This window comes from Tachyglossus aculeatus, chromosome 18 (assembly GCF_015852505.1).
Source record: "Tachyglossus aculeatus isolate mTacAcu1 chromosome 18, mTacAcu1.pri, whole genome shotgun sequence".
Taxonomy (NCBI): Eukaryota; Metazoa; Chordata; class Mammalia; order Monotremata; family Tachyglossidae; genus Tachyglossus; species Tachyglossus aculeatus.
Window position 1 is genome coordinate 9,596,199 of NC_052083.1, and position 27,571 is coordinate 9,623,769.

Sequence of the window (27,571 nt, forward strand, 5' to 3'; positions counted from 1 at the left end):
AAACAAGACATCTTCCACCAAACGGACCTAAACACAAGTAAAGCGATGTTGTAGTTTCTTTCAACTGGGACTTTTTAACTGAATTTTTGCTGGTGGGCTCTCCCAGGAATCATTCTGTTGCCCTTGAAAATACCTAATTAGTAGCCATCCTAGGAGGAAGAGTGGAGCAGGATGTGTAGGTGTGGTGGTAAATGATGAAAGAAAACCCATTGTTGGACAGGAACCGTCTCCAAACTCTTTGATCTTGTTTCTACTCTGCCACTTGTCTGCTGTGTGCCCTTGGGCAAGTCACTTCACTTCTCTGCCTCAGTTACCTCATCTGTAAAATGGGGATCAAGACTGTGAGCCCCAGGCAGGACAGAGACTGTGTCCAACCCTATTTGCTTGTATCTACCCCACAGTTTAGTACAGTGTCTGGCACAAAGTACGCACTTGAGAAGTACCGTAATAATAATAATATTATATTATATAATAATATAATAATAATTACTATTATTATTCATTAATTCAATCATATTTATTGAGTGCTTACTGTGTGCAGGAGCACTGTACCAAGTGCTTGGGAAGTACAAGTTGGCAACATATAGAGACCGTCCTTATCACCCCAGCAGTTAGTCCGGTGCCTGGCTTTTAGTAAGTGCCTCTTTATTCTTCATAGTTTGGAGAATAAAATGCGATTTTTCTGTTTCGTTAGGTCCTGCTATTGTGAAGCCCCTGGAAGATGTGAAAATTCTAGATCTAACAAGGTTTGTATTCGGGAATCTGGGTTCCAGGGCGGACTCTGATTTTTAAGATAAATAATCCATTAAACATCTGATGAAAGAATAATAAATGCGGGCATCGCTGTTAACCTTGCAGAGTGCTGGCTGGACCTTTTGCCACTATGAATTTAGGAGACCTCGGAGCAGAAGTTATTAAAGTGGAACGACCAGGTAAAGCATGAGTTTTTCTCTGGGAAAATAAATGGTAATTCTGCTGCTGTACTTCCCAAGCACTTAAGGCCATGGCTTCCTCAATGCATACCATTACCCTGCGCTTTGTACGGTGTCTGGCACATAATAAGCGTTTAACAATACTATTATTATTATTATTATTATTATTATTATTATTATTATTATGGCAATGGCACTACTATTGTGGCCGTTTAAAGATTTGGGGGTGCTTGTAGTTCTCTTTTCCTGCCCCACCCGGATTTTTAGGCCTTAATCAATTGGTGGTATTTAGTGAGCTCTTACTCTATGCAGAATACTGTTCTAAACCCTTGGGAAGGCACAACACAGCAGAGTTGGTAAATGCATGATCCCTGCCCACAAGGAGCTTACGGTCTACAAGGGGAGACAGACATTCAAGTGAATTAGGGATAGGGGAAATAGTAGAATGTAAGAATATTTATGGCCCCGGGCCCTTTCCACAAGGACCCGCTGCTTCCCCAGCCTGGCCAACTGAGCTTCGTTCAATCAGTAGTATTTATCAAATGTTACTCTGTGCAGAGCACTGGCTTGGGAGAGTACAATATAGTAGACACCTTCCCTCCCCGCAATATAGCAGGGAAGACAGACACTTAAGATAAATGATAGGTAAGAGAAGTAATAGGGTATAAGGGTGTATCTATATCTGTATATCTGATCTCTCTCTCTCTCTATATATATATAAAATCTGTATAGGGAGGTGATGTATTAGGGAGGAAAATACAGGGGATGTGAGAGATTAGTCAGAGAAACTTCATTCATTCATTCAGTCATATTTATTGAGTGCTTACTGTGTGCAGAGCACTGTACTAACAGCTTGGGAAAGTACAATACGGCAATAAAGAGAGACAATCCCTGCCCACAGTGGAGATGTGATTTAAATAGGACTCTGAAGATGGGGACGGGGCGGTCTGCTGGATATGAAGTGGGAGGGAGTTCCAGGCTGGGGTCGGTGGGTCGGAAGCGGAGGGGCTTCGTCATTTTGCGGAGACCCTAAAGGGAACCGCTCTGTTTCCAGGATCTGGAGATGACACGCGGACCTGGGGACCCCCCTTCGTGGGGACAGAAAGTACTTATTTTCTCAGCATCAACCGTAATAAAAAGGTAGGAAGACGACGGAGTCAGTGTTTCCCATCTGAAAGACGAAAGGCACGATGAGCCTAGGTTTTCCTGAATCGCTCTGTAGGGGCAGTTGGGGTTCTGTAAAAGATCAGACCACCCAGGGACATCCTGTGGGGAATTACCATCTCCCACATTAATAATCCTTAGTCAGCTCTCCCATAATGCAGATTTTTCACCGGTCGTTTTGGCTGGGAGGCCGTGGCGGGAATTAGGAGATGGTCTTCCGACCACTTGGGTGAGTCTGGATAGAACACGATGTCATGTTGGAAGAACCGGTTGTGACCACACATGTGGCGGCTACTTCAGGGGTCCGTGTGACATCACAAATTTTCCTTACCATGGGCTTTGTCGGGAACGAACCTCCCTCCTTCGCTGAGAACTGACTGTGTGTCTTAATTCAAAGGGTGCACTTGGTCAGAATCCAACTTTATCCCGAAAGATGCCTGATGTAGCCCTTGCTTTGTCTTGATGTTACATTCGTCGTATGTGGCCAGAGAGAATTTAAAATGCTTCTGGGGGGGGAAAGAATTAGTTTGAAGAGTGAATGAATCAGTGATCCTGGAAAACTCTAACTTAAAAACTCTTTTTGTCTTCAGAGTATAGCCATCAATATTAAAGATCCAAAGGGAGTGAAGATTGTCAAAGAGGTACAGTATACTTTTTATACAGATAATTTCTTAGAATAAATGTATGCAGGAGAATAATAGTGAGAAAACCCTTGGATAATTGACGATGATGATGGTATTTGTTAAGCACTTTCTGTATGCAAAGCACTGTTTTAAGCACTGGGGAGGTTACATGGTGATCAGGTTGTCCCACGGGGGGCTCACAGTTTTAATCCTCATTTTACAGATGAGGTAACTGAGGCACAGAGAAGGTAAGTGACATGCCCAAAGTCACACAGCTGATAGTTGGCGGAGCCGGGATTTGAACCCATGACCTCTGGCGCCAAAGCCCGTGCTGTTTCCACTGAGCCACACTGCTTCTCTAATTGGTTGGAGAGTCTCTGATCCATAAGTGGGGTAGCTTTTGCCCATGTGAAACGCGAAGAAGGTCAGATTTCTTGCCTCAGCCAAAAAGAGCAAAGGAGGCAATTAGCACGGAATAAAAATAGAACAAACCATGTCAGTTGAGAAGCTGGCCTAGTGGATGGAGCACGGGCCTGGAATTCTAGTCCTGGCTCTGCCACTTGCCTGCTGGGTGACCTTGGCCAAGTCATTTCACTTCTCAGTGTCTCAGTTACCTCATCCATTAAAGTGGGGATGAAGACTTGAGCCCCACGTGGGACAGGGACTGTGTCCAACCTGGTTAGCTTGTTTCTACACCCGGGGTTTCATCATCATCAATCGTATTTATTGAGCGCTTACTATGTGCAGAGCACTGTACTAAGCGCTTGGGAAGTACAAATTGGCAACATGTTACAAATTGGCAAATTGGGTTTAGTACAACGGTGCCTGAAATAGTAAGTGATTAACAAATACCATAAAACTGGAATCGTTTCGTCAGTGGTATTGAGTGGATACTGAGCACAAAACCCTGTACTAAGCGCTTGGAAGAGAACAATAACAGAGTTGGTAGACACGGGTCCTGTCCCCTCACCGACTCTGGCTGCCTTCCTCCCTAGCTGAGGAGTTGAGCAACGAGCAGAAGAAAAAGTGTTCCTTGCGACCCTTGAAGGAAGAACTTATGTGATTTATTTATTTGTATCGATGTCTGTCTCCCCTGCTCTAGATTGTGAGCTTGCTGTGGGTAGAGAATGTGTCTGTTTATGTACTCGCCCAAGCACTTAGTACAGTGCTCCGCACACAGTGAGTGCTCAATACGGCTGACTGAATGAATGAATGAACTCGCCTCTGTAAGAGGAAGGTGACGGGGAGAAGTGAGAGGAAAAACTCTGAGCCACCCCCCCCGAGATAACGCAAAAATGGGCAGAAGGGTGACAGAAAGAGCAAGCCGCATGAGAGAGATACCCAGGCAGAGACTCTCCTTCTCTTTTTACAGTGTAAGGAGAGAAAGGCTGACTGAAGCACAGGCAAACCCAGTGAGACAGATGGAAAACGGCTAAGGTAATCAAAGGCCCAACCAGCTGGAGAGACGGAGAGAGAAAAAAAGTCCCAATCGGTAGCATTTATTGAACATCTGCTATGTTGGAGAAGCAGCGTGGCTCAGTGGAAAGAGCACGGGCTCTGGAGTCAGAGGTCATGGGTTCAAATCCCGGCTCCGCCAACTGTCAGCTGGGTGACTTTGGGCAAGTCACTTAACTTCTCTGGGCCTCAGTCACCTCATCTGTAAAATGGAGTTAAAACTGTGAACCCCCCAGTGGGACAACCTGATCACCTTGTAACTTCCCCAGCGCTTAGAACAGTGCTTTGCACATAGTCAGCGCTTTACAAATACCATTAAAAAATGTGCAGAGTGCTGTACTAAACGCTTGGGAGAGTAACTTAAAAAAAACGATGGTATTTGTTAAGCGCTTACAATGTGCCAAGCAGTGTTCTCAGCGCATGTGTAGATAACAAGGTAATCAGGTTGTCCCAGGTGGGGCTCACAGTCTTAATCTTAATTTTACAGGTGAGATAACTGAGGCACAGAGAAGTTCAGTGACTTGCCCAAAGTCACACAGCAGAGAAGTGGCCGAGCCGGGACTAGAACCCATGACCTCCGACTCCCAAGCCTGAGTTCTTGCCACTAAGCCAGATATGATCACTTCCTAGAGAAGCAGCGTGGCTCAGTGGAAAGAGCACGGGCTTTGGAGTCAAAGGTCATGGGTTCAAATCCCGGCTCCACCAATTGTCAGCTGTGTGACTTTGGGCAAGTCACTTAACGTCTCTGGGCCTCAGTTACCTCATCTGTAAAATGGGGATTAAGATTGTGAGCCCCCCGTGGGACAGCCTGATCACTTTGTAACCTCCCCAGCGCTTAGAACAGTGCTTTGCACATAGTAAGCGCTTAATAAATGCCATTATTAATATTATTATTATTATTCCCTTGTACTTTCTCAAGCGCCCAGTGACATCTGTGCCTTCCAGAGAGCGGTAGAATAGTCAGCCTCAGTTGACGGTTTCTGAATGTCTGTTTCAAGGGTATGTGAGGCTGTCGGCATCCTGTTGAACTGGGAGGAGCTCTCAGTGTACTGGGTGTGTGGGTTTGTGTGTATGTGTGAGAGACAGAGAGAGAGAGAAAAGGAAATTTGGGAGGATTGGCCTGAGGAGAAAGTTCTGTTGTGGCTTATGGCGGAGCCGTGGGTAATTTTGGTTCAAGCCTGGCGTAGGTGTCCCAGCGGAAATGGTCTTTTCCTTGACGTGGGTCCCTTTCCCATACCCCTTATCCACAGTGCACTGCTGCAAGCAGGAACCTGGACCGTGTTAGGAGAAGTAGCATTGGAGCTGAAGTGCCAATTTTAAAGGAAACTTGGCTATTGGTACCCCTGGGATTTTTAGGCCTTTATTTTGTTGTCTCTTCTCCTTTTTACACCCCCACTATCCTCCAAAACTACAATAGATTTTTGTCTGGGGATGAATAAGTCCACCTGAGAGGCCTGCGAACATCTCTTCAGCGAGTAGTTTGAAAGGAAAGGCAAAAAAAAGTTCCCGTCAGCTAGTGCAGGGCCAATCGGAATGTGTTTGAGTCCGGGAAGGAAATTTAGGAACTGCTGCTTTAGCGTCACCAGAGGGTGCCCAAACATTATGCCTGGGAATATGACTTGTACCAAAACAAGAGGTGATTTAGTTCTTTTTTAATTTTCTCAGCACCAGAGGGAACGGTGGATGTCAAAAAAAAAAAAAGAACAGCAACAACAACAGAAAAACAACAAAAGCCCCAAATGTTGGATTCCGATGGTTTTCTCAGCCAGATTGTGATAATTTGAGGTTCACTTCACAGGGACGAATTGCCTTTAGGTCTGATTCATGAGTTGAAACCACATTTTCACCTCATGTTGAACTGCGTCGTTTGTCTGTGAACATTATTCACGTCTCCTGCTCCCAGCCAGTTATGCCATTCATAAGTTATGTGCTGGGGCTGTCTGAATGAGAATTTGTTTCTGTCTCCCCTGTGGAATACTTCCTGGCATGTATTCTTTCTTTGGCTCAAAGCATTGCGAAACAGGCTCTTTGCTAAGACTGGTGGTGATTGCTGATATAATGAGTCTAGTTCATAGAACCTGTTCCAATTATTATGCCTTGCAATCAGCCGGACATCTGATCACTCCAGAAAAAAGATTTCTCCTTCATCAACTAGGGCAACCAGGGACAGGTCCCATTAGAAGTTTTTATTAAATACATCACTACATCTTAATATTGTCACAGCTATGGTATGCTTGGAGGTGTAAGTAGCACTTTTCATCTTACATTTCAAAGAACCCCCCTCCACTGCATCAACTTGTTAATCTTCACTGCATCCCTGGGGGATACGTTGACAGTAGAGTGATTTCTTTAAATTCCGTTCCAGTTCGCTTTTAAGTTCCCTTATGGTTTGCATTAAATGGCTATTTTTCTTTACTTATAGTTAAATTAGAATTCTTTCCTCCTTAATTTGTTGTACAAGAAACACTGTCAAGTGGAAAAAGCACTGAAGTGGAAGTCAAGTGATCTGATTCTGGTCTGAGATCAGATAAGGTGATTAACCTTTTTCCTGGCAGAGAAACCTCAAGTTCAAAGTAGGGAATCTGTTCAAAGTAGGGAATCTGACCTAATGCTTTTCTGTCAAGTGCTTTCAGTCCCTTGTCATTGAATGGGAGCTACAGTTCAGTGCTTTAGAAAAAACTTCATGAAGTCATTTTCAAAGACTTCAATTTCTCAGGGTCAGAGAACTCCGAAGAGCAAAAGCACTTTGGGGGCAGAATTGGCATTTATTAAGGTTCCATGTGTACTTTATGGCTGTTGTACAAAATTTAAGCTAAACAAGACCTGGCCTGAATCCCTAGAAGTTTACAGTCAAAGTTAGGGGCAACAGAGAGGAGAATGATTCTTTATAATGAGAGACAAGATGTGGGCAAAGGATAGGGAAACGTTAGTATAAAATAGCATTTACCTATTTTGTTAAATTGCATATGCCTCTCTGATTCTGTCCTGACTCTGATTTTTCCCTTTCCACTCCTCCAAAAACCATTTGGACAGTTAAGTAGAATTCAGAAGTTTGCATTCTAAATTGCATTTTAAGATGCATTCGCCTTCTGAAACTCAACATGTCCAAGACTGAGCTCCTTATCTTCCCTCCCTAACCCTGTCCTCTCCCTGACTTTCCCATCACTGTGGATGGCACTACAATCCTTCCCGTCTCACAAGCCCGCAACCTTGGTGTAACCCTTGACTCCACTCTCTCATTCACCCCACACATCCAGTCTGTCACCAAAACTTGCCGGTCTCACCTCCACAACATCACCAAGATCCGCCCTTTCCTCTCCATCCAAACCGCTATCTTGCTGGTTCGATCTCTCATCCTATCCCGACTGGATTACTGCATCGGCCTCCTTTCTGATCTTCCATCCTCCTGTCTCTCCCTGCTTCAGTCTATACTTCACTCTGCTGCCCGGATTGTCTTTCTGCAGAAGCGCTCTGGGCATGTCACTCCCCTCCTCAAAAATCTCCAGTGGTTGCCTGTAAACCTTCGAATCAAGCAAAAACTCCTCACTCTCGGTTTCAAAGCTCTCCATCGCCTTGCCCCCTCCTACTTCACCTCCCTTCTCTCCTTCTACAGCCCAGCCCACACCCTCCGCTCCTCTACCACTGCTAACCTCCTCACTGGGCCTCTTTCTCGCCTGTCCCGCCGTCGACCCCTGGCCCACATCATCCCCCTGGCCTAGAATGCCCTCCCTCCACACATCCGCCAAACTAGCTCTCTTCCTTCCTTCAAAGCCCTACTGAGAGCTCACCTCTTCCAGGAGGTCTTCTTCGACTGAGCCCCCCTCCCTTTTCCTCTCCTCCTCCCCTCCCCATTGCCCCCTCCCTCTGCCCTACCCTCTTCCCCTCCCCACAGCATTTGTGTATATTTGTACATATTTATTACTCTATTAATTTTATTAATGATGTGTATATAGCTATAATTCTATTTATTCTGATGGTATTGACACCCATCTACTTGTTTTGTTGTCTGTTTCCCCCTTCTAGACTGTGAGCCTGTTGATGGGTAGGGACCGTCTCTATATGTTGCCGATTTGTACTCTCCCAAGTGCTTAGTGCAGTGCTCTGCACATAGTAAGCGCTCAACAAATATGAATGAATGAATGAATGAATCAATCAATCGTATTTATTGAGTGCTTACTGCGTGCAGAGCACTGTATTAAGCGCTTGGGAAGTACAAGTTGGCAGCATATAGAGACAGTCCCTACCCAACAGCATGCTCACAGTCTAGAAGGGGAAGACAGAGAACAAAACCAAACATACTAACAGAATAAAATAAATAGAATAGATATGTTCAAGTAAAAGAAATAAATAGAGTAATAAATCCGTACAAACATATATACATATATACAGGTGCTGTGGGGAAGGGAAGGTAAATGGCCTTGGTCAAGAGCATTCATTTTTTTACTGTCCTAACATTTGATTAATGACAAATTCGACTAGGTTATGTTCACCTGGTAATATCACATCTAAAAGTAATTTGAAATAATGATGATGATTATATAGTGGTATTTGTTATGCATTAGTCGCCAAGTACTGTATTAAGATAACCAGGTTCGGTCCAGTCCCTTTCCCATGTGGGGCTCACAGTCAAAGGAGGAGGGATAACAGGTATTTTATAAATGAGGAAACGGAGGCAAGGTATTTAAGTGCTTACTGCGTGCCAGGCACAGTTCTCAGCCCTGAGGTAGATACAAGGTGATCAGGATGGACACAGTCAGTGTCCCACATGGGGCTCACAGTTCTAATCCCCATTTTACAGGTGAGGGAACTGAGGCACAGAGAAGTGAAGTGACTTGTCCAAGGTCACACAGCAGACATGTGGCAGAGCCGGGATGAGAACCCACGTCCCCTGACTCCCAGTCCTGCGCTCTTTCCACTAGACCAGTTGCTTCCACAGATCTAGAGGTTTAGAAATCATTTGAGCCCGGTTATCTACTGAAGCACTTTCCTGGACGTCTGCGTTGAAACAAAGCCAGGCTCCGCATTGTTGACTGAAATTTCTAACTCTATCATGGGAGGAACTTGCTTAACTTCTGGAAGTCCGGTAAACCAGAATCTGACTCATCTTTGCTTATCCTTTCAGCTTGCAGCTGCCTGTGATGTATTGGTGGAAAACTACGTCCCTGGCAAGCTGCTTGAAATGGGCCTGGGGTATGAAGATATCAACAAGGTGGCACCTCATATCGTCTACTGTTCCATAACAGGTATACCTACCTTAATGCTATACTGGATCTCAGGTTCTTGCAGTGAAACCAACTTCCCATTCTCTCTGGGCTTTACCAGGGGAAAAAAACCCCCCAAAACCTGGGCATTTAACATCAGCTGTTCTTGAATACTTTGCCTAAAACAAGGTGATGATTGTCTTTGTAGACAGAGACCTGTGTCTACAGAGCGTAGTACAGTACTCTGCTTGCAGTAAGTCCTTACTACAGAGGTCCCCTTTGTCTGAGAGGAAGGACAACTGTAGGCACAGAGATACATTTATTGGCATTGTATGTTTTTAGAACAAACTGAATGCTCACATTACAGGATGATCTGGGAAGGGCTGGAAAGTGTACCAAAATGAACGGCCGTCTCCTGCGAAGGGAATCATTCACATAAGTTGCTATTTCTTTTCTACTTCCCTTCCGGCAGAAGTGCCAGGGAGCAGGGAAGTAGTCAAGTGGTGGCCTCCAGTAGAAAGTCAGAAAAGAAATAAAAGAATCCCTGAGAAGTTGCTATTTCTCTTCTACTTCCCTTCTGGTAGACGTGTCAGGGAGCAGGGAAGTGGTCAAACGGTGGCCTCCAGGAGAAAGTCGGAAAAGAAATAAAAGAATCCCTGGGAAATTGAGAGTTGATGGTATCTGCTTCTTGCATTCTAGTCAGGTTGCAGAAGCAGCCTGGCTTAGTGACAAGAACACAGGGCTGGGAGTCAGAGGACTTGGGTTCTAAACCTGACTCTGCCAATTGCTTTCTGTGTGATCTTGGGCAAGGCACTTAATTTCTTTGGGCCTCAGTTCTCCTGTTCTCCTGTGTACTAACACTGAGAGCACCATGCGGGACAGGGACTGTGTCCAACCCAATTAGCTTGATCTTCCCAAGTGCTTAGAACAGTGTTTGACACATAGTAAGCGCTTAACATATACCATCAAAAAAAGTAAAAAAAAAAGGTCAACCTTCTTTTTGTAGCCCACTTTGGCCTCTGGAACGCTCTGGGCCTGTTCTCCACCCAGCCCCTGGTTCTAAAAGACTGCCCCTCTCCTTGAAGGTAACTATCTCTGCCGTCTAAGCCCACTTTAAGAATCCTTCCTCATCCAGGAAACCGAGTGAATGGAAGCACAAATCCCAACCACCCAAAAACAACCAAATCATCTTCCAGCCCTGACCCCCACCTCTTCCCTTCAGCGAAATTAAACCTAATATAAAATGGTTCTCATCAACAGAGACCCAAAAAGAAAAGCAGAATCCCCTTTTTACATCCTCTAGGACAAAAGCTTCCCAAAGAAAGGGCTCGGGCCTCTGTTCTGGTGTGCGGTATAATGCCTGGGGAATACAGTAAATATGAACTGATGATGAAATGATGTCTGATGCCCTGTGGAAACGACAGCTTATGTGGTAGGGGTTATCTCTAAGAGGTAGGATGAGAATTCAGCGTTCTCTGTGCTGTTCTGTGCATTGGAAATTGACCCTCCATGAAGGGCAGCAGCCTTATGAGACCTCTAGACGGGGTTGTGGATGGTTTTGGCCCCGAGCTGCTACATACCCTAGGGTTGAGAGAATATCCATTCGCTATGCTGCTAATTCAGTCGTGAGCATTTTTGGCAAGCGGGATGATTGGCGGACTTCGTCGGAGCCATTAACTAGGGCAGGCATTTCAAACTCATTCCTGTGGAGGGGTTACTTACGTCGTTTCTACATTCATACGTGGACTGTGTTTTTTTTAACAAGCTGCAAATCATTAAAACGCCCAGTTCTGCCAGAAGGTGCGTTTTTTTTTTCCCTGTGCGTTTTTGGATGGAAAACAACGGCAGAATTAAGGAACATTCTTTTGACAACTGGCCTCTGTTGGGATACAGCGCAGTGTGGCATATGAAGAAGCAGTCGCAGGCGTGCATACTGCTTTGGACCCTGTCAATTTTCCTAGATGCCAGGTTTCCCAAGGACACGCAGTCTCCGTGTTGTAGGAAAAGAGGATGTGTGTTCATTGTGACAACATTGTCGACCTAGTGCATTACTATCAAAAGGAAGCCCACAGTTGGAGAAGGTCTTGTCGAGGGACCAAAAGACAAGAGAGGGAGAAATAAAGAGAAAGACCTATACACACTTTCACCGATTCTCTTTCATTCACACTCTCACTCGTGTATATATTTACACTTTCTCGCTCTCTCCCTCTCTGTCTCAGTCACATATACACACACACACTGTCACAGTTTCTTTCTGTCACACCCAGTCGCTTGGAAGATCTCCTCTCAGATAGCAGCAGTAGCAAGAGAAGCAGTATGGTGTAGTGGATAGAGCATGGCCTTGGGAGCCGTGGTCATGGGTTCTGATGCCGGCTCCGCCACTTTCTCCTGTGTGACCTTTACTTCTCTGTGCCTCGGTTACCTCAACTGTAAAATGGGGATTGAGACCGTGAGCCCCACGTGGGACAGGGACTGAGTCCAACCCAATTTGCTTGTATCCACCCCAGCGCTTAGTACAGGGCCTGACACATTGTAAGCGCTTAACAAATACCCCAATTATTATTATTATTATTATTTAGAGATGCAGTTGAGGCTCTTTGTCACATTTGCCATCAGTCTCCAGCCCTTTGCTCTGGACAAGAAGGGTCCCTAACACTTCTGCTGCTGGGAGCGGCTCACCAGGGTCACTGGGTTGGGGTAACTGCAAAGGAGCCCCTCTGAAATCCAGGGAGCGGCCCCTGGAAACACCACCACAACGATAATAATAATGGTATTTGTTTGCTAAGCGCTTACTATGTGCTAGGCTCTGTACTAAGCGCTGGGGTGGGTACAAGCAAATTAGTAATGTGGCAAGCACTGTTCTAAGCGCTGGGGAAGATAGAGAAGCAGCGTGGCTCAATGGAAAGAGCACGGGCTTTGGAGTCAGAGGTCATGGGTTCAAATCCCAGCTTCACCACTTGTCAGCTGTGTGACTTTGGGCACATCACTTAACTTCTCTGGGCCTCAGTTACCTCATCTGTAAAATAAGGATGAAGACTGTGAGCCCCCTTGGGACAACCTGATCACCTTGTAACTTCCCCAGTGCTTAGAACAGTGCTTTGCACAGAGTAAGTACTTAATAAATGTCATTATTATTATTATTATTATACAAGGTTATCAGGGTGTCCTGGATGGAGCTCACAGTCTTCATCCCCATTTTGCAGATGAGGGAACTGAGGCCCAGAGAAGTTAAGTGACTTCCCCAAAGTCACACAGCTGATGAGTGGCAGAGCCGGGATTAGAATCCATGACCTCTGACTCCCAAGCCTGGGCTGTTTCCTCTAAGCCACAGTACTTGCTGAAAGGCTAGCAGAAAGGCTTCCCTTTTCTGAACTTTCTGTATTTCCTAAATACGTACCATATCATATCATATCAGAGAAGAAGCAGCGTGGCTCAGTGGAAAGAGCTCGGGCTTTGGAGTCGGAGGTCATGGGTTCAAATCCCGGCTCTGCCAACAGTCGGCTGTGTGACATTGGGCAAGTCACTTCACTTCTCTGTGCCTCAGTTGCCTCATCTGTAAAATGGGGATTAAAATTGTGTGAGCCCCCCGTGGGACAACCTGATCACCTTGTAACCTCCCCAGCGCTTAGAACAGTGCTTTGCACATAGTAAGCGCTTAACAAATACCAACATTATTATTATTATTATATCAGATCATGACTTTATAAAGTGGTTTGTAGTTTGATTCTCTGTTTCATTTGGTTTTTCTATTCCCTTCCTCTCGATGCCCAGTATTCAGATGGCCAGCCTGGTCAATTTGAGTCAGAATCAAGGACAGATGATCTCAAAGGACAGTTAATCCCGATGCCAAGATCAGTCTTCTGGGTTGTGACTGATAGCTCTATGCCCAACCTCGTGGAGTTGTTAATTTGGATTATTTTCCCCAAGGTGTAGTCCCTTGTACTTGCTCCCAGTGAAGCTCATCTGCCGGTTTGTTCCACTTACTCAGCTTTCGGAGGTCTTTCTGCAGGACATTTCCTGACAATTTATAGGGGTATGTAAAATAAAACGGGTCCTGGCATTGATCTCCATTCTTTAAACCTCTCCATCCTGAAAAGGGGCCATTTAACCAAAGCTACCTGCTTTGTTTCCTCTCTTTTGGCCAATTTTCTGTCAATGACAGATCAACAGGAGTGTGGTATGTAAGAGTCAGGATGTAATCCTAGGAGTCTACACTAGTCAGTCTCTTACCAGGCCAAAATGCAGGAAGGCAGACAGGATTTTGGCAGCAGGACAGATATAAGAGAACTATAGGGAGCCGAGCTAAAACCTCTGTGCTCTATTTTTAGAACATACAAAAGCACTTGACACCGACAGACTTGAGCTCAGACGGCTACTAAGGAGAAGCAGCGTGGCCTAGTGGAAAGAGCCCGGGCCTGGGAATCAGAAGGTCCTGCGTTCTAATCCCGACTCTGCTACTTGTCTGCTGTCTGACCTGGGGCGAATCACTTCACTTCTCTCTGCCTCAGTTACCTCATCTGTAAAATGAGGATGAAGACCGTGAGCCCCATGTGGGACAGGGACTGTGTCCCACCCAATTATCCAGTACAGTGCCTGGCACATAGTAAGCGCTTAACAAATACCACAATTATTATTATTATTATTAGTGACTGTACCCCTTCTTGCTAGCAGAATCTACTAAATTGGACTGATTCTCAACTCCTTCTCACAATGGCCATACACCCTGTTCCATTCTTTTTCTCCTCCTCGCCACCTTCCCTCCCCTCAACACCACATTTTCACCACTGTCAGCTCCCTGGTCGTCTGGTAAGTAGACAACCACTCGTTTAAATCACTGCCCAAGGAACAGGGGTTAATGCAGTTTACGACAGAGACACATGCTCCCGAAAGGTTCTAGGTGGAAATTTGCGGAATTTACATAGGGCATTTTAAAATAGAAACTCTAGACATAAAGGTCTTGGACTTCCTTGGTCCTGGCCTGGAGACGGATCAGCTGAATGCCAGGCTGTTGGCTATAAAATGGGATGATTTGCCACTCCGCTCTTGATTCTAACGAGTCTGTGCCCCCCCAAGATTTCCAGTGGCCCCTCGGGAAGCAGTGTGCCTAGTGGATAGGGCAGTACATATTTTTTACTCTATTTATTTATTTATTTATTTTATTTGTATATATCTATTCTATTTATTTTATTTTGTTAGTATGTTTGGTTTTGTTCTCTGTCTCCCCCTTTTAGACTGTGAGCCCACTGTTGGGTAGGGACTGTCTCTGTGTGTTGCCGATTTGTACTTCCCAAGCGCTTAGTGCAGTGCTCTGCACATAGTAAGCGCTCAATAAATACGATTGTTGATGATGATGATGACCTGGGTTCTGATCCCAGCTCCGCCACTTGTCTGCTGTGTGACCTTGGGCAAGTCACTTAATTTCTGCGTGCCTCAGTCACCTCATCAGTAAAATGAGGATTAAGACTGTGAGCTCCGTGTGGGACAGGGACTGAATCCCATCCAATTACCTTGTATCTGCCCCAGTGCTTAGTACAGTACCTGGCACATAGTAAGCACGTAATAACTTTAAAGAAAAAAAAATCTAACGATCTCTTCTCTGTCTATTCCCCTTGACCTTTCAATCACTTCTGACATGAAAGACATCCTCTTAGAAACTCTCTCTACATCCTTTGACATTACAGGCACCGTACTTGTGGTTTTCAGCCTACTTCTCAGACTGTTCCTTCTCACTTTTTTTTCCTGGCTCTTCTTTCTCTCCTCACCCTTCAGTTGTGATGAACCCCCAAGACTCAGTTCTGGGTCCTCTCCTCTTCTTGCTCTACAGTCCCTATCTCCCGAAACCCATCGGCGCATGGGGTTTCAACTACCACTTTTATACAGAGGCTTCCCATTTCTCCATCTCCAGCCCAGACCTCTCACCCACTGTACAATGGGCTCTTTCATTGATAGTATTTGTTAAGCAATTATGTGCCAAGCACTGTTCTAAGCACTAGGGGTAGATACAAGATTATCAGATTGGAAATAGCCCTTGTCCCGCAGAGGGCTCACAGTCATTCATTCATTCATTCAATCGTATTTACTGAGCACTTATTGTGTACAGAGCACTGTACTAAGCGCTTGAAAAGTACAGTTCAGCAACAGAGACAATCTCTGCCCAACCATGGGCAGTCTAGGTAGGAGGGTGTAGAGGTGTCTTTGGGGCATCCTTTTCTGGATGACTTACCTGCCCCTCCTGTTTAGTACACCCCAAACTTAACCCCTCACTTTTACTCCTATATCTATCTTCTTTCTAACTTTCTAGGAACATATTTACCAACTCTGTTTTATTATACTCGTCCAAGCACTTAGTACAGTGTTCTGCTGGCAATAATCACTAAATAAATGCCACTGATTGTTTGATGGATTGAATTCTCCACATACTGGGAAAACCTGGTATTATCTTTGACACCTCTCTTTCATTTACCTTCCATATTCAGTTTGTCTCTGCGTCCTGACAGTTGTTCTTCTTACTGTTTAACGGATCCATATCTATCTCTTCACCCTTATAACTTCAGCCTGGTTCACACTCTCTTCACTTGTAGTATTTGTCTCCTCCACTAGATTGTAATCTCTTTGAGGGATTGTGTCTACTAATTCTATCGTATGCTCCCAAAGGCCCAGAGTAAGTGCTCCATATATACTACTGATTGGTTGCCTTCTTCCTGATCTCCTGGCAGCCAATCTTTCCCCTCTTCTTTCAATTTCAAGTATCAACTTTTAAAAATGCCTGCCATAACATTTTTCACTCCTCAAAATTCCCCAATAGTTCTCCATCGAATCTCACAGGAAATACTATCATCATCATCATCATCATCATTATCACCGGTAGCATTTATTGAGTGCTTACTGTGTGCATGCAGAGTGTGGCTCAGTGGATAGAGCTTGGGCTTTGGAGTCAGAGGTTGTGGGTTCAAATCCCTGCTCTGCCAATTGTCAGCTGTGTGGCCTTGGGCACATCACTTAACTTCTCTGTGCCTCAGTTACCTCATCTGTCAAATGGGGATTAAACCTGTGAGCCCCCTGTGGGACAACCTGATCACCTTGTAACCTCCCCAGTGCTTAGAACAGTGCTTTGCACATAGTAAGAGCTTAATAAATGCCATTATTATTATTATTATTACTAAGTGCTTGGGAAAGTACAGTACAGAATTCCTAACCACTGGTTTTGGTGTTTTCCAGCGGTCTGGCTTCTTGTCTGTCTTTTCTTCTCTCCTGCTCCACTCCAGTTCATGCAGTTCACTTCTCCAAAAATAACCTAATAAGTATTCCATGTCTAGGTAAAACAAAATGTGTCATTTCTGTTCCATGACCAGATGGAATCCCTTATAGCCCCTGAGAATGGTGGAAAGGTGAATTGACAGTGTGAGAGCAGAGGAAAAGGTGCAAACTTTTCATTAGTCACGTAGGTGAGAATTTTGAAAGGAACTTGCCCTTTTCACAATTGACTATTTCCAAAGCGGGCAATCATGGGCACGTTTCCTAGACAGCTTGGTAAAGTCGCTGATGTTTCTGAAAAGAGTTGTGTAGGAGTGAAAGGCTAGCATTTGAAAACTATGTTCAACGGCTTTTTAGAATTCTCCAGGTTTCTTATATTTAATAATAAGGATAATTTAATCAGTCAAGCATTATATATGATATGACTGGGGCTCTAGAATTTCTGTGACGTTTCTAGACATTAATGCTGCCGTCCAAATAATGTCAACCCCCCAAATTGTCTGTTCTCACTCGCGTGCAGGCTTTGTAGTGGATGAGAGTAACCTTAGAACTGTTAGGAGTTTTACGTGTAATGTATTTTGACAGCTCTGGGTTTGGGATCGGTTAAGTCTCTGTGAAACTTGGCCTGTTGACAAAATGCTCTACTAGTCACATGGGAGTTTCCAATTGTTTAGGTTGGAGTGGTCCTGTATAACCGTGGACTCAAACAATGAACAAATATGGGTTATGTGTATGAACAGTAAAAGCCAACATTGGCAAAGAGGTTCCACCAACCTCTGGGAATTTTTTTTTTCTTTTTGGAGAAAAATTTATTTATGCCCTCTAGAAAACATAAGATGAGAACACTTTCTTCGAGGGGTGGGGGAGGATTTATATTTCACTAGCAGGATCGCTTGCCTTTACCTTGGGTTAATGAGAGAGGACTGTACCCTATTCACTCCTGCTCTAGGCTGTAAGCTGGTTGTGGGCAGGGAACTCTAGGCAGTCCCCCCTTTTAGACTGTGAGCCCACTGTTGGGTAGGGACTGTCTCTATATGTTGCCAATTTGTACTTCCCAAGCGCTTAGTACAGTGCTCTGCACATAGTAAGCGCTCAATAAATATGATTGATGATGATGATGATGAACATATCCCCCAGCTCTGTTGTATTCCAAAGCAGTTAGTACAGTGCTCTGCGCACACACACAGTAAGCACTCAATAAATATCACTGATTGATTAATTGATTAATTAACCAGACCCTCAACTTTTCCCAACCATATCCCCTCTGATTCACTCACCGTCAGAATCGCTCTAAACTTGTTGAGCTGGAAGAGTTTTCTATTGCACCAGTTTTCCATTGCTTCCATAGTCCTTTATTTGTCTTAAAGTGTGGCTGAATGACATAAGTTAAACAAGATGAGATCTAATGCATATTGGCTTTACGTCATTGGTAGTAGGGAAGGGATTGGTCCTAACGCTACCAGTTCTGACTCAGGTAGCCACATGAACCTAAGAACCCCTTTTTTTTTTAAAAAAAAAATGTATTTAAGTGCTTACTCTATGCCAAGCACTGTACTAAGTGCTGAGGTAGATACAAAGTAATGAGGTTATCTCACATGGGGTCACAGTCTTAATCTCCATTTTATAGATGAGATAACTGAGGCACAGAGAAGTTAAGAGACTTGCCCCAGGTCACACAGCAGACAAGTGTGGGTCGTTCTATTCCCAGGCCCATGTTCTAGCCACCAGACCACCCTGCTTTTCTGTTTCTCTTGAGAAACTCTGCGTAGCCCAACTTATTGAGTATTTGTTAGAGCCCAGGTCTGCTGATGGTATCATTATTATTATAATAATGACAATAATAGCATTTGTCAAGCGCTTATTATTGTAAAGCACTATACTAAGCCTTGGATTAGGTGCAAGGCAGTCAGGTTGGACACAATCCCTGTCCCTCATTGGGTTCCTTGTCTAAGAGGGAGAGTAGGTGAAGTGACTTGCCCAAGGTAACACAGCAGACAAGTGGCAGAGCTGGGGTTAAAACCCGAGTCCTCTGCTTCCCAGCCCGTGCCCTATCCACTAGGCCAGTCTGCTTCCCATTGCTTTTATAGTAATAATAATAATAATAATTTTGGTATTTGTTAAGCGTTTACTACGTGCAAAGCACTGTTCTAAGTGCTGGGGAGGATACTAGGTGATCAGGTTTTCCCATGTGGGGCTCACAATCTTAATCCCCATTTTACAGATGAGGTAACTGAGGCCCAGAGAAGTGAAGTGACTTGCCCAAAGTCACACAGCTGACAAGCGGCAGAGCCGGGATTTGAACCCATGACCTCTGACTCTAAAGCCCGGGCTCTTTCCACTGAGGGGGTCTTGGTGATGTTCCCGTCAATTTCCTGGTGTACGATGTACACTTTTCTTGTATATGTGTCTGCTCTGCCCCCATTTAATCCAACATTGTGATTTAGTGGGTACATAGATTTTGGTGTTCGCAAGTACCCAATTAAGGAGGTCTCTGGCTAGGATCTGGCAAGCAGCAAGAGCAGTAAGATCAATCAGTCGTATTTACTGAGCGCTTACTGTGTTCAGAGCTCTGTGACTGAGGGTGCAACACAACAATTTGACACACACAGTTCCTGCCCACACGTTTACAGCCTCAAGGACGACCTCACAGTCTAAGATCCCTCAATTAGCTTTCTGGACAATAATGAAAATGGTGGCATCTTTGAAATCCTATGACATTTCCTTATTATTTCTGTGGTGATGAGCCTATACAGGCTTTGCTCTTTACTGATGAATGACTGAGGTTAGAAAGCTGGCGTTGTTGGAGATGTTAGGGCCAAGTTGGGCATATTAATTGTGTGCTTTCTATGTGCCCAGCATTGGGCATAGAGAAGCAGCGTGGCTCAGTGGAAAGAACCTGGGCTTTGGAGTCAGAGGTCATGGGTTCAAATCCCGGCTCCGCCACTCGTCAGCTGTGTGACTTTGGGCAAGTCACTTAACTTCTCTGGGCCTCAGTTACCTCATCTGTAAAATGGGGATTAACACTGTGAGCCCCACGGGGGACAACCTGATAATCTTGTAAATTCCCCAGTGCCTAGAACAGTGCTCTGCACATAGTAAGCGCTTAATAAATGCCATTATTATTATTATTATTATTATTATTATTAGCGTATTTACAAGGTTATAAGAATGGACTATTATATGGGTCTCTAACCATTAGGGTGGATTTTTAGGAAGAGTCATTATTTCCAAGCCTTTCAAGCACCCCCAGAATCTTGGTTGGACGGATCATCAATCTGACTCAGGAAGGCCTTTGCTTATGACCTTTAAAGGGGGCTAGTTCATAAGAGAAGTAGCGTGCCTCAGTGGAAAGAGCCCGGGCTTTGGAGTCAGAGGTCGTGGGTTCAAACCCCAGCTCCGCCAATTGTCAGCTGTGTGACTTTGGGCAAGCCACTTACTTCTCTGGGCCTCAGTTACCTCATCTGTAAAATGGGGATGAAGACTGGGAGCCCCCTGTGGGACAACCTCATCACCTTGTAACCTCCCCATCGCTTAGAACAGTGCTTTGCACGTAGTAAGCGCTTAATAAATGCCATGATTATTATTATTATTATAATGCAAGTCAGCAAAGGCCTTGAGTGAAAAAATGCCTTTGTTTCACCTTCTTCTTTCTCCTGAGTGACACAGAATTGAGACACCTCTGGTCAACAGCAGAAAAAGTGGATAACGACAGCAGCGTGGCTCAGTGGAAAGAGCACGGGCTTTGGAGTCAGAGGTCATGGGTTCGAATCCCAGCTCCACCAATTGTCAGCTGTGTGACTTTGGGCAAGTCACTTAACTTCTCTGTGCCTCACTTACCTCATCTGTAAAACGGGGATTAAGACTGTGAGCCCCATGTGGGAAAACCTGATCACCTTGTAACCTCCCCAGCACTTAGAACAGTGCTTTGCACATAGTAAGCGCTTAATAAATGCCATCATCATTATTATTATTATTATTATATTTCAGGGCAAAATTAGAAGTATCCAATGAGTTTTTCCTTAGGAATGGCTTTCTTAGTGAGCAGTTGAGTATTTTAGATACTACTAGTTTTTACTAGTCTTAACGGCTTTTGCTGAACGAATATTGCTTAAATACTATTGAAATATTATTAAATGAATGAATGAGTGTTTTTCCTCCTGCTGCTTCATCTTTCCTCTCTATTGCCTCAAGGGTCTCTCAAATAGACTGTATCAGGGAGTAAAAAAAAAAAATCAACAACTGAGACAGAACTAATGAAATAGGTTGGGTTGATACGTGAGAGAGGAAATCTATTAAAAACGTGAGACTAACAGCCTGTTTAAAATGGCCAATGAGAAAAATGATTCAATAGATATTTGTAGCTGTAGAAAATGCTCCCAAATGAATGGAAAGGAAATTCCCTTTATGGCTATGGGACATGGTCATTTAAGCTTCTTTTTTGTTGTCCTTTCTGTGGTTCAGACCAGTCGTTCTCATGACCGGTCGCATTCAGCAGTGCTATTTTCCTTCAGAACTTATTTTTCTCTTGCAAAATTTGTCCAGCTTGCATGTCCTTCTGGAAATCAGATTTTGTCGATTGAACCATTCGGGGTTCTAACAGCTTCCTTTGCCTTAGGAGTGTGACTGTCTTCTGACACCACATGCTTTCGATTTCTTGTGATTCAATCTTGGTACGCTCCGCATAAAGGGATGGAAATACTTGGTATTGCATTAACACAGGTTCAGTCTTCCTCTTTTTCCTTTTGGTTTCCCGGGAAGAGCAAACTTTATTACAATTTTAGGAGTGCCTTGCCCTGTTCCTTCAAACCGTGCGCTATTGAAATCCATCAACTAACAGATGTGTAGTCAAGAGACTTGAATATATAACGGAGAGGTGTGTGGGAGAGCAAATTCTTGTCTTTGTGTATTTGAGGGGTGTGTGCAGGCTAGGGATTTTGTTTCCTTTTGAAAAGGAAGCGGGATTCTCTGGAGGGAATCGAAGGGCTAGGTCATCCAAAGGGGAAATGATTCTCATTTCTATTCATGTAATGAGTGTGTTACGTGCTGTGGTTTTATCCTTTATTTCTCTGAAATTCAGCTAAGGCATTCATCTGCTTTATCTTAGCTAATGCAAAATCTGTTTACATTTAGCATTGCTTTTGTAGTATTATTTTTATTAAGCACTGATACATTTTTTTTTGCCGGGCTCCGTGACCACATGGGGAAACAACGCCGCTCGAACGATAAGCCTTTTGGATGGTGTATAGATCTTGGCAAACTTCTCCGGTCCAATCCGGGATCCATTGAGTGCGTGACAGCTTTGAGCTAACAATTGATTTTAGGTTTACTTGTCTTGCCATATGTGGCCCTCTTGCCAACCTCTCTTTCATGATGTTTCTTCTCATCTAGGGCCACTAGAATCATGTATTGTAGTCAGGAGGCAAAGAAAGTTGGCCGATTAATTTCGTTCTAACCTAGATTCACCTCTTGCTTAAATCCGGTCTGACTTTGCCTCTTTCATTGGAAGGCAGTAAACTTGCCGTTGTGGTCAGGGGGCTTTTCTCCCAGAGAATCCGAAGGGGGAAGAAAAATGGTAGAGCGAATGGGAGTGGAGAAAATGGAAAGGAGTAGCAGCATGGCTCAGTGGAAAGAGCCCGGGCTTTGGAGTCAGAGGTCATGGGTTCAAATCCCGGCTCCGCCAATTGTCAGCTGTGTGACTTTGGGCAAGTCACTTAACTTCTCTGGGCCTCAGTTACCTCATCTGTAAAATGGGGATGAAGACTGTGAGCCCCCCGTGGGACAACCTGATCACCTTGTAACCTCCTCAGTGCTTAGAACAGTGCTTTGCACATAGTAAGCGCTTAATAAATGCCATTAAAAAAAAAGGAGTAGGGCTACTCACCTTTCATCTCCTGTGTAAGAACCTAAGAAATGTCACTCTAGGTTCACATCAGTGATGACGATAATAATGATAGTAATTTGTTAAGCACTTACTTTGTGCCAAGCACTATACTAAGTGCTGGGTTAGATACAAGATAATCAGGTTGGACACAGTCCCACATGGAACCCACAGTCTAAGTGGCAGGGGGAACAGGTAAACTGAGGCATAGAGAAGTTAAGTGACTTGCCCCAGGTCACACGGCACCTGTGGTAGAGAGGGGATTAGAACACAAGTCCTCAGGCTTCCATTCATTCATTCAATTGTATTTATTGAGCGCTTACTGTGTGCAGAGCACTGTACTAAGCGCTTGGGAAGTACAAGTTGGCAACATATAATAATAATAATAATAATAATGATGGTATTTGTTAAGCACTTACTACGTGCAAAGCACTGTTCTAAGCGCTGGGGAGGATACAACGAGATCAGGTTGTCCCACGGGGGGCTCACAGTCTTCATCCCCATTTTACAGATGAAGACGATATAGAGATGGTCCCTACCCAACAGTGGGCTCACAGTCTTGTGCTTTTTCCCTTAGGCCAAACTGCTTCCCACTTCTAGACTGTGAGCCCGCTGTTGGGTAGGGACCAACTCTATATGTTGCCGATTTGTACTTCCCAACCGCTTGGTACAGTGCTCTGCACACAGTAAGCGCTCAATAAATGTGATTGAATGAATGAATGAATGCTCTACCCAGCTCAGTATTCTGTCTCTTAGACAGGCAACAGGACATTTAGAGGAACTGTTTGATAACTGCCCTCCAAACTATCCCTTCTATTGGTTTGGGATTTGCCGTCCATGTCGGATAACTTTTCCCTTCACATCTCTAACTTTCTCTGCAGTGGCCCTTTATGGAGCAGTCCATCATGAATCTATCCAAATCTTTTTTGAGCCCCAAGATATTTTTGGTTGAAATAGCTCGCTGTTAATGAGTTCCATAAGTTTACCACCTACCTATTGAAGAAGTGGTTCCTTTGGTTTATTTTGAGCTTACCACCTTCAGGGTTCATGTGGTGGCCCTGGCTTTGAGAATTTTGTTGAAAGATAATTCTTTTTTCCACCGTCTATTCCCGTCATGGTTTATGCAAATTTGAATCATGTCTCCCTATAGCATCCACCATTCCAGATGGAAGAATCCCAACCTTTTCAGAATATCCATACATGTTGCCTTTTCAATGAATGATTGGTTTTTTTTAGATGGACAGCTTGTGCCCATTGGATCAGATGTGAACCATATTTCTCTTTTCCTCTGCAAAAGACTCCCAGCCTTTCCCTTTCCACTTTACGACTTCATCATCTTTTAAATCACAACTCAGCCTCACCTTCCTCCACGAAACCACCCCAATGAATTCCACTAGCACAAACCCTCTTTTTATGTTGTGTCTTATTTGCATATATGTAAGTGGGTTGTACGTTTGTCTCTTTTGACTCCAGCAAAGATTGTAAGAGCCTTTAAGACACAGGTATTCCGAAAACCTAATCGATGGGAATGAGCACTAAGGGGGCTTAAAAAATAGCAGTAATGGTATTTGAGCATTTGCAGTGTGCTAAACACTGTGTAAAGAGCTAGGGTGAACACAAATTAAGCCAGTTCAATAAATAATAACAAATTTAAACACACTCCCTGTCCCACAAAGAGCTCACAATCTTGGTGGGGAAGGGCAGTCACTTAGAAAAGAAAATTAAATAATAGACAAAGAGCCATAGACAGCGGGAGCAGTTAAAACGCAAGAAATGCAAGAATCTCAAAATATAAGAAATGCAAGAATCTTGAAATGCAAGGGAAGCAGCATGGCCTTGTAGATAGGATATGGGCCTCGGAGTCAGAAGGACCTGGGTTCTAATCCAAGCTCTGCTGCTTGTCTGCTGTGTGACCTTGGACAAGTCACATAACTTCTCTGTGCCTCAGTTATCTCATCAGTAAAATGGGGATTGACTGTGAGTCTCATGTGGGGAATGGACTGTGTCCAACCTGATTTGCTAGGATCTACTTCAGCACTTAGTACAGTGCCTGGCACATAGTAAGTGCTTAAGAAATGCCATAAAAAATCAGTATTGTCATCATCGTCAGTGATTTTTATAAGGGCTTATTGCATGCATAGCACTATACTACGCACTTGGAAAAGTACAATACAACAGAGTTGGTAGACACATCCTCTGCCCACAACAAGCTCACAGTGTAGAGGGGGAGACAGTCACTGATATAAATAATTTATAACATAAAATTTATAGATATTCATTCATTCAATCATACTTATTGAGCGCTTACTGTGTGCATAGCACTGTACTAAGTGCCTGGAAAGTACAGTTTGGCAAAAAATAGAGACAATTCCTATCCAACAACGGGCATATGTACGTAAGTGCTGAGGGGCTGAAGGTGGGGTGAATATTACATCCTATCATTATTCAAGTCACATCTCCTCCAAGAGGTCTTCCCTGATTAAAGCCTTTTTTCCCTGGCTCACTCTCCCGTCTACGTCATTTATACACTTGAATTTGTGACCTTTGGGCACTTTTGTTCGTTCGATCGTATTTATTGAGCGCTTACTGTGTGCAGAGCACTGTACTGAGTGCTTGGAAAGTAGAATTCGGCAAAAAATGGAGACAGTTCATATCCAACAAGGAAAGTACAATTCGGCAAAAAATGGAAACAATTCCTATCCAACAACGGGCATGTGTACATAAGTGCTTAGGGGCTGAAGGTGGGGTGAATATTACATCCTATCATTATTCAGGTCACATCTCCTCCAAGAGGTCTTCCCTGATTAAAGCCTTTTATTCCCTGGCTCACTCTCCCATCTGCATCATTTATGCTCTTAAATCTGTGACCTTTGGACACTTTCATTCATTCAATCGTATTTATTGAGCGCTTACTGTGTGCAGAGCAATGTACTAAGCACTTGGGAAGTACAAGTCGGCAACATATAGTGACGGTCCCTACCCAACAATGAGCTCCCAGTCAAAAAGGGGGAGACAGATAACAAAACAAAACATGTAGATAGGTGTCAAAATCGCCAGAACAAATAGAATTATAGCTATGTGCACATCATTAACAAAATAAATAGGATAGTAAATATGTACAAGTAAAATAGAGTAATAAATCTGTACAACTATATACACTTGATATTCACCCCGCCCCCACAGCACTTAGGTACACGTCTTTAAATTATATATTATAAATTATTTAATTCATGGCTCTCTCCCCCTCTAGACTCTAAGCTCGTAATGGACCGGGAACGTATCTGCTAAGTTCAGCGCTTTGCACATAATAAGCGCTCGATAAATACCATTGATTGGTCGATGGATATCAAATGGCCAAAGGTCAGAGATCCAAGTGCACGGATGAGTTGATTGGTCAGTAGATCAATAAACATATAATCGGACCCCAGGAAGGCCATCCTGATGTTCTTTTTCTGCTCTAGGCACAACCTTTGGCTTCAAACCACTGGGGGTTTAAAATGCTTATTGACTGCTGAGAAAAGCTATCCTAGTTTTTCTTCTGGAAGTTACCCCTTTAAGGACCCCTTTTCAAGGCTGCTTGTAATTAAAATGTCCGAGTTTTAGAGATTGTACCCTCCCCAGCGCTTAGAACAGTGCTTTGCACATAGTAAGTGCTTAACAAATGACATTATTATTATTATTACTATTATTATTATTATCATTATTATTATTATTAAGCCATTGTTGATATCTCTAGAGAAAGAGTCACCCATGGCTTCTCCTTCTTATACATAGCTGTGGTGTAAGGAGACCTTGAGAAGGTAAGATTATGTTTAGAAGCCAAACTTCATCCTCAGGCACAATCCCCGATTGTTCTGGGGATTTCAAATCAGTACAAATGCACATTAAAATAATGCAAATTGCGATAATAATAATAATTTGAATTTGTAGAGCCTTTGCGTTTTTACACGGCTTTTCTCTCTTTTCCGTCACAACATTCCTGTGGGGTAGAGAGGGCATTATTAAGAGGGGCACTGTAAGACTTCTGTGTATGGAGCACTTCAGAATATCTACAAATTAGCGATAACTTGTGTCGATAATCGTTGTGATAGGGAATGTATATGCCAACTCTGCTGCATTATACTCTCCTAAGCTCTGAACCCTGTAAGCGCTCAATATTTACCATTGATTCATCAACTGGTAATGAGACCAAGGAGAGCTGGAAATCGAGGTCTTTCTTGACTAAGTCCTCATTTCCTCTTCTCTCCTCTGAGAAGCAGCGTGGCTCAGTGGAAAGAGCCCGGGCTTTGGAGTCAAAGGTCATGGGTTCGAATCCTGGATCTGCCACATATCTGCTGTGTGACCTTGGGCAAGTCACTTAACTTCTCGGAGCCTCAGTTACCTCATCTGTAAAATGGGGATGACAACTGTGAGCCCCACATGGGACAACCTGATCACCTTGTATCCCCCCCAGAGCTTAGAACAGTGCTTTGCACATAGTAAGCGCTTAACAAATGCCATCATTATTATTATTCTCCCACTTCCTTCTGTGTTGCCTTTGCTTTGGGATTTGCAGCCTTTATTCACCCTTCCCTCAGACCCACAGAGCGCAGGTACACACCTGTAATTTATTTATTTCTATTGTCTGTTTCTCCCTCTAGATTGTAAACTCATTGTGGGCAGGAAACATGTCTGCCAAATCTGTTATATTGTTATGTTCTCTCAAGTGCTTAGTGTTCTGCACACAGTGATTGCTTAACATAGACAACTGATTGATTGATTGACCTTTGTAAGTTTTTTTTGGCTCTATAGATGTGACCTGAGAGAATGAGGTGAAGTGCACCGTTAGCATTGATTCATTTAATAGGGTTTATTTCAGATTGATTCACTGTGAAACAATCCAAATATGACATTGTTTTGTATTTTTGTTGTCATATGAACTCTATGCTTTGGAAACAGTTGCTAGATGGTTTGTCATATTCACTTAAGCTCTCCATTAGCCATTGCTTATTCTGATGTGCTGTTTTTTTTGGTTTGTTTGTTTTATTTGACTACCCAAAATCTCAGTTTCCAAATTGAGTATTT

The 27,571-nt window shown here is 43.8% G+C and overlaps 1 protein-coding gene across 5 annotated transcripts in view; it reads left to right on the plus strand.

Moving 5' to 3' along the window:
- The window catches only part of SUGCT (succinyl-CoA:glutarate-CoA transferase), a 389,451-nt gene that overhangs the window by 7,849 nt on the left and 354,031 nt on the right, over positions 1-27,571 (plus strand). For all 5 annotated transcript variants that reach the window (XM_038760523.1, XM_038760522.1, XM_038760521.1 and 2 more), the window contains exons 2-6: positions 695-746; positions 859-932; positions 1,987-2,072; positions 2,687-2,737; positions 9,297-9,417. In XM_038760523.1, coding sequence (XP_038616451.1) covers positions 695-746; positions 859-932; positions 1,987-2,072; positions 2,687-2,737; positions 9,297-9,417 — 384 coding nt within the window. The remainder of the gene's footprint in view (positions 1-694; positions 747-858; positions 933-1,986; positions 2,073-2,686; positions 2,738-9,296; positions 9,418-27,571) is intronic.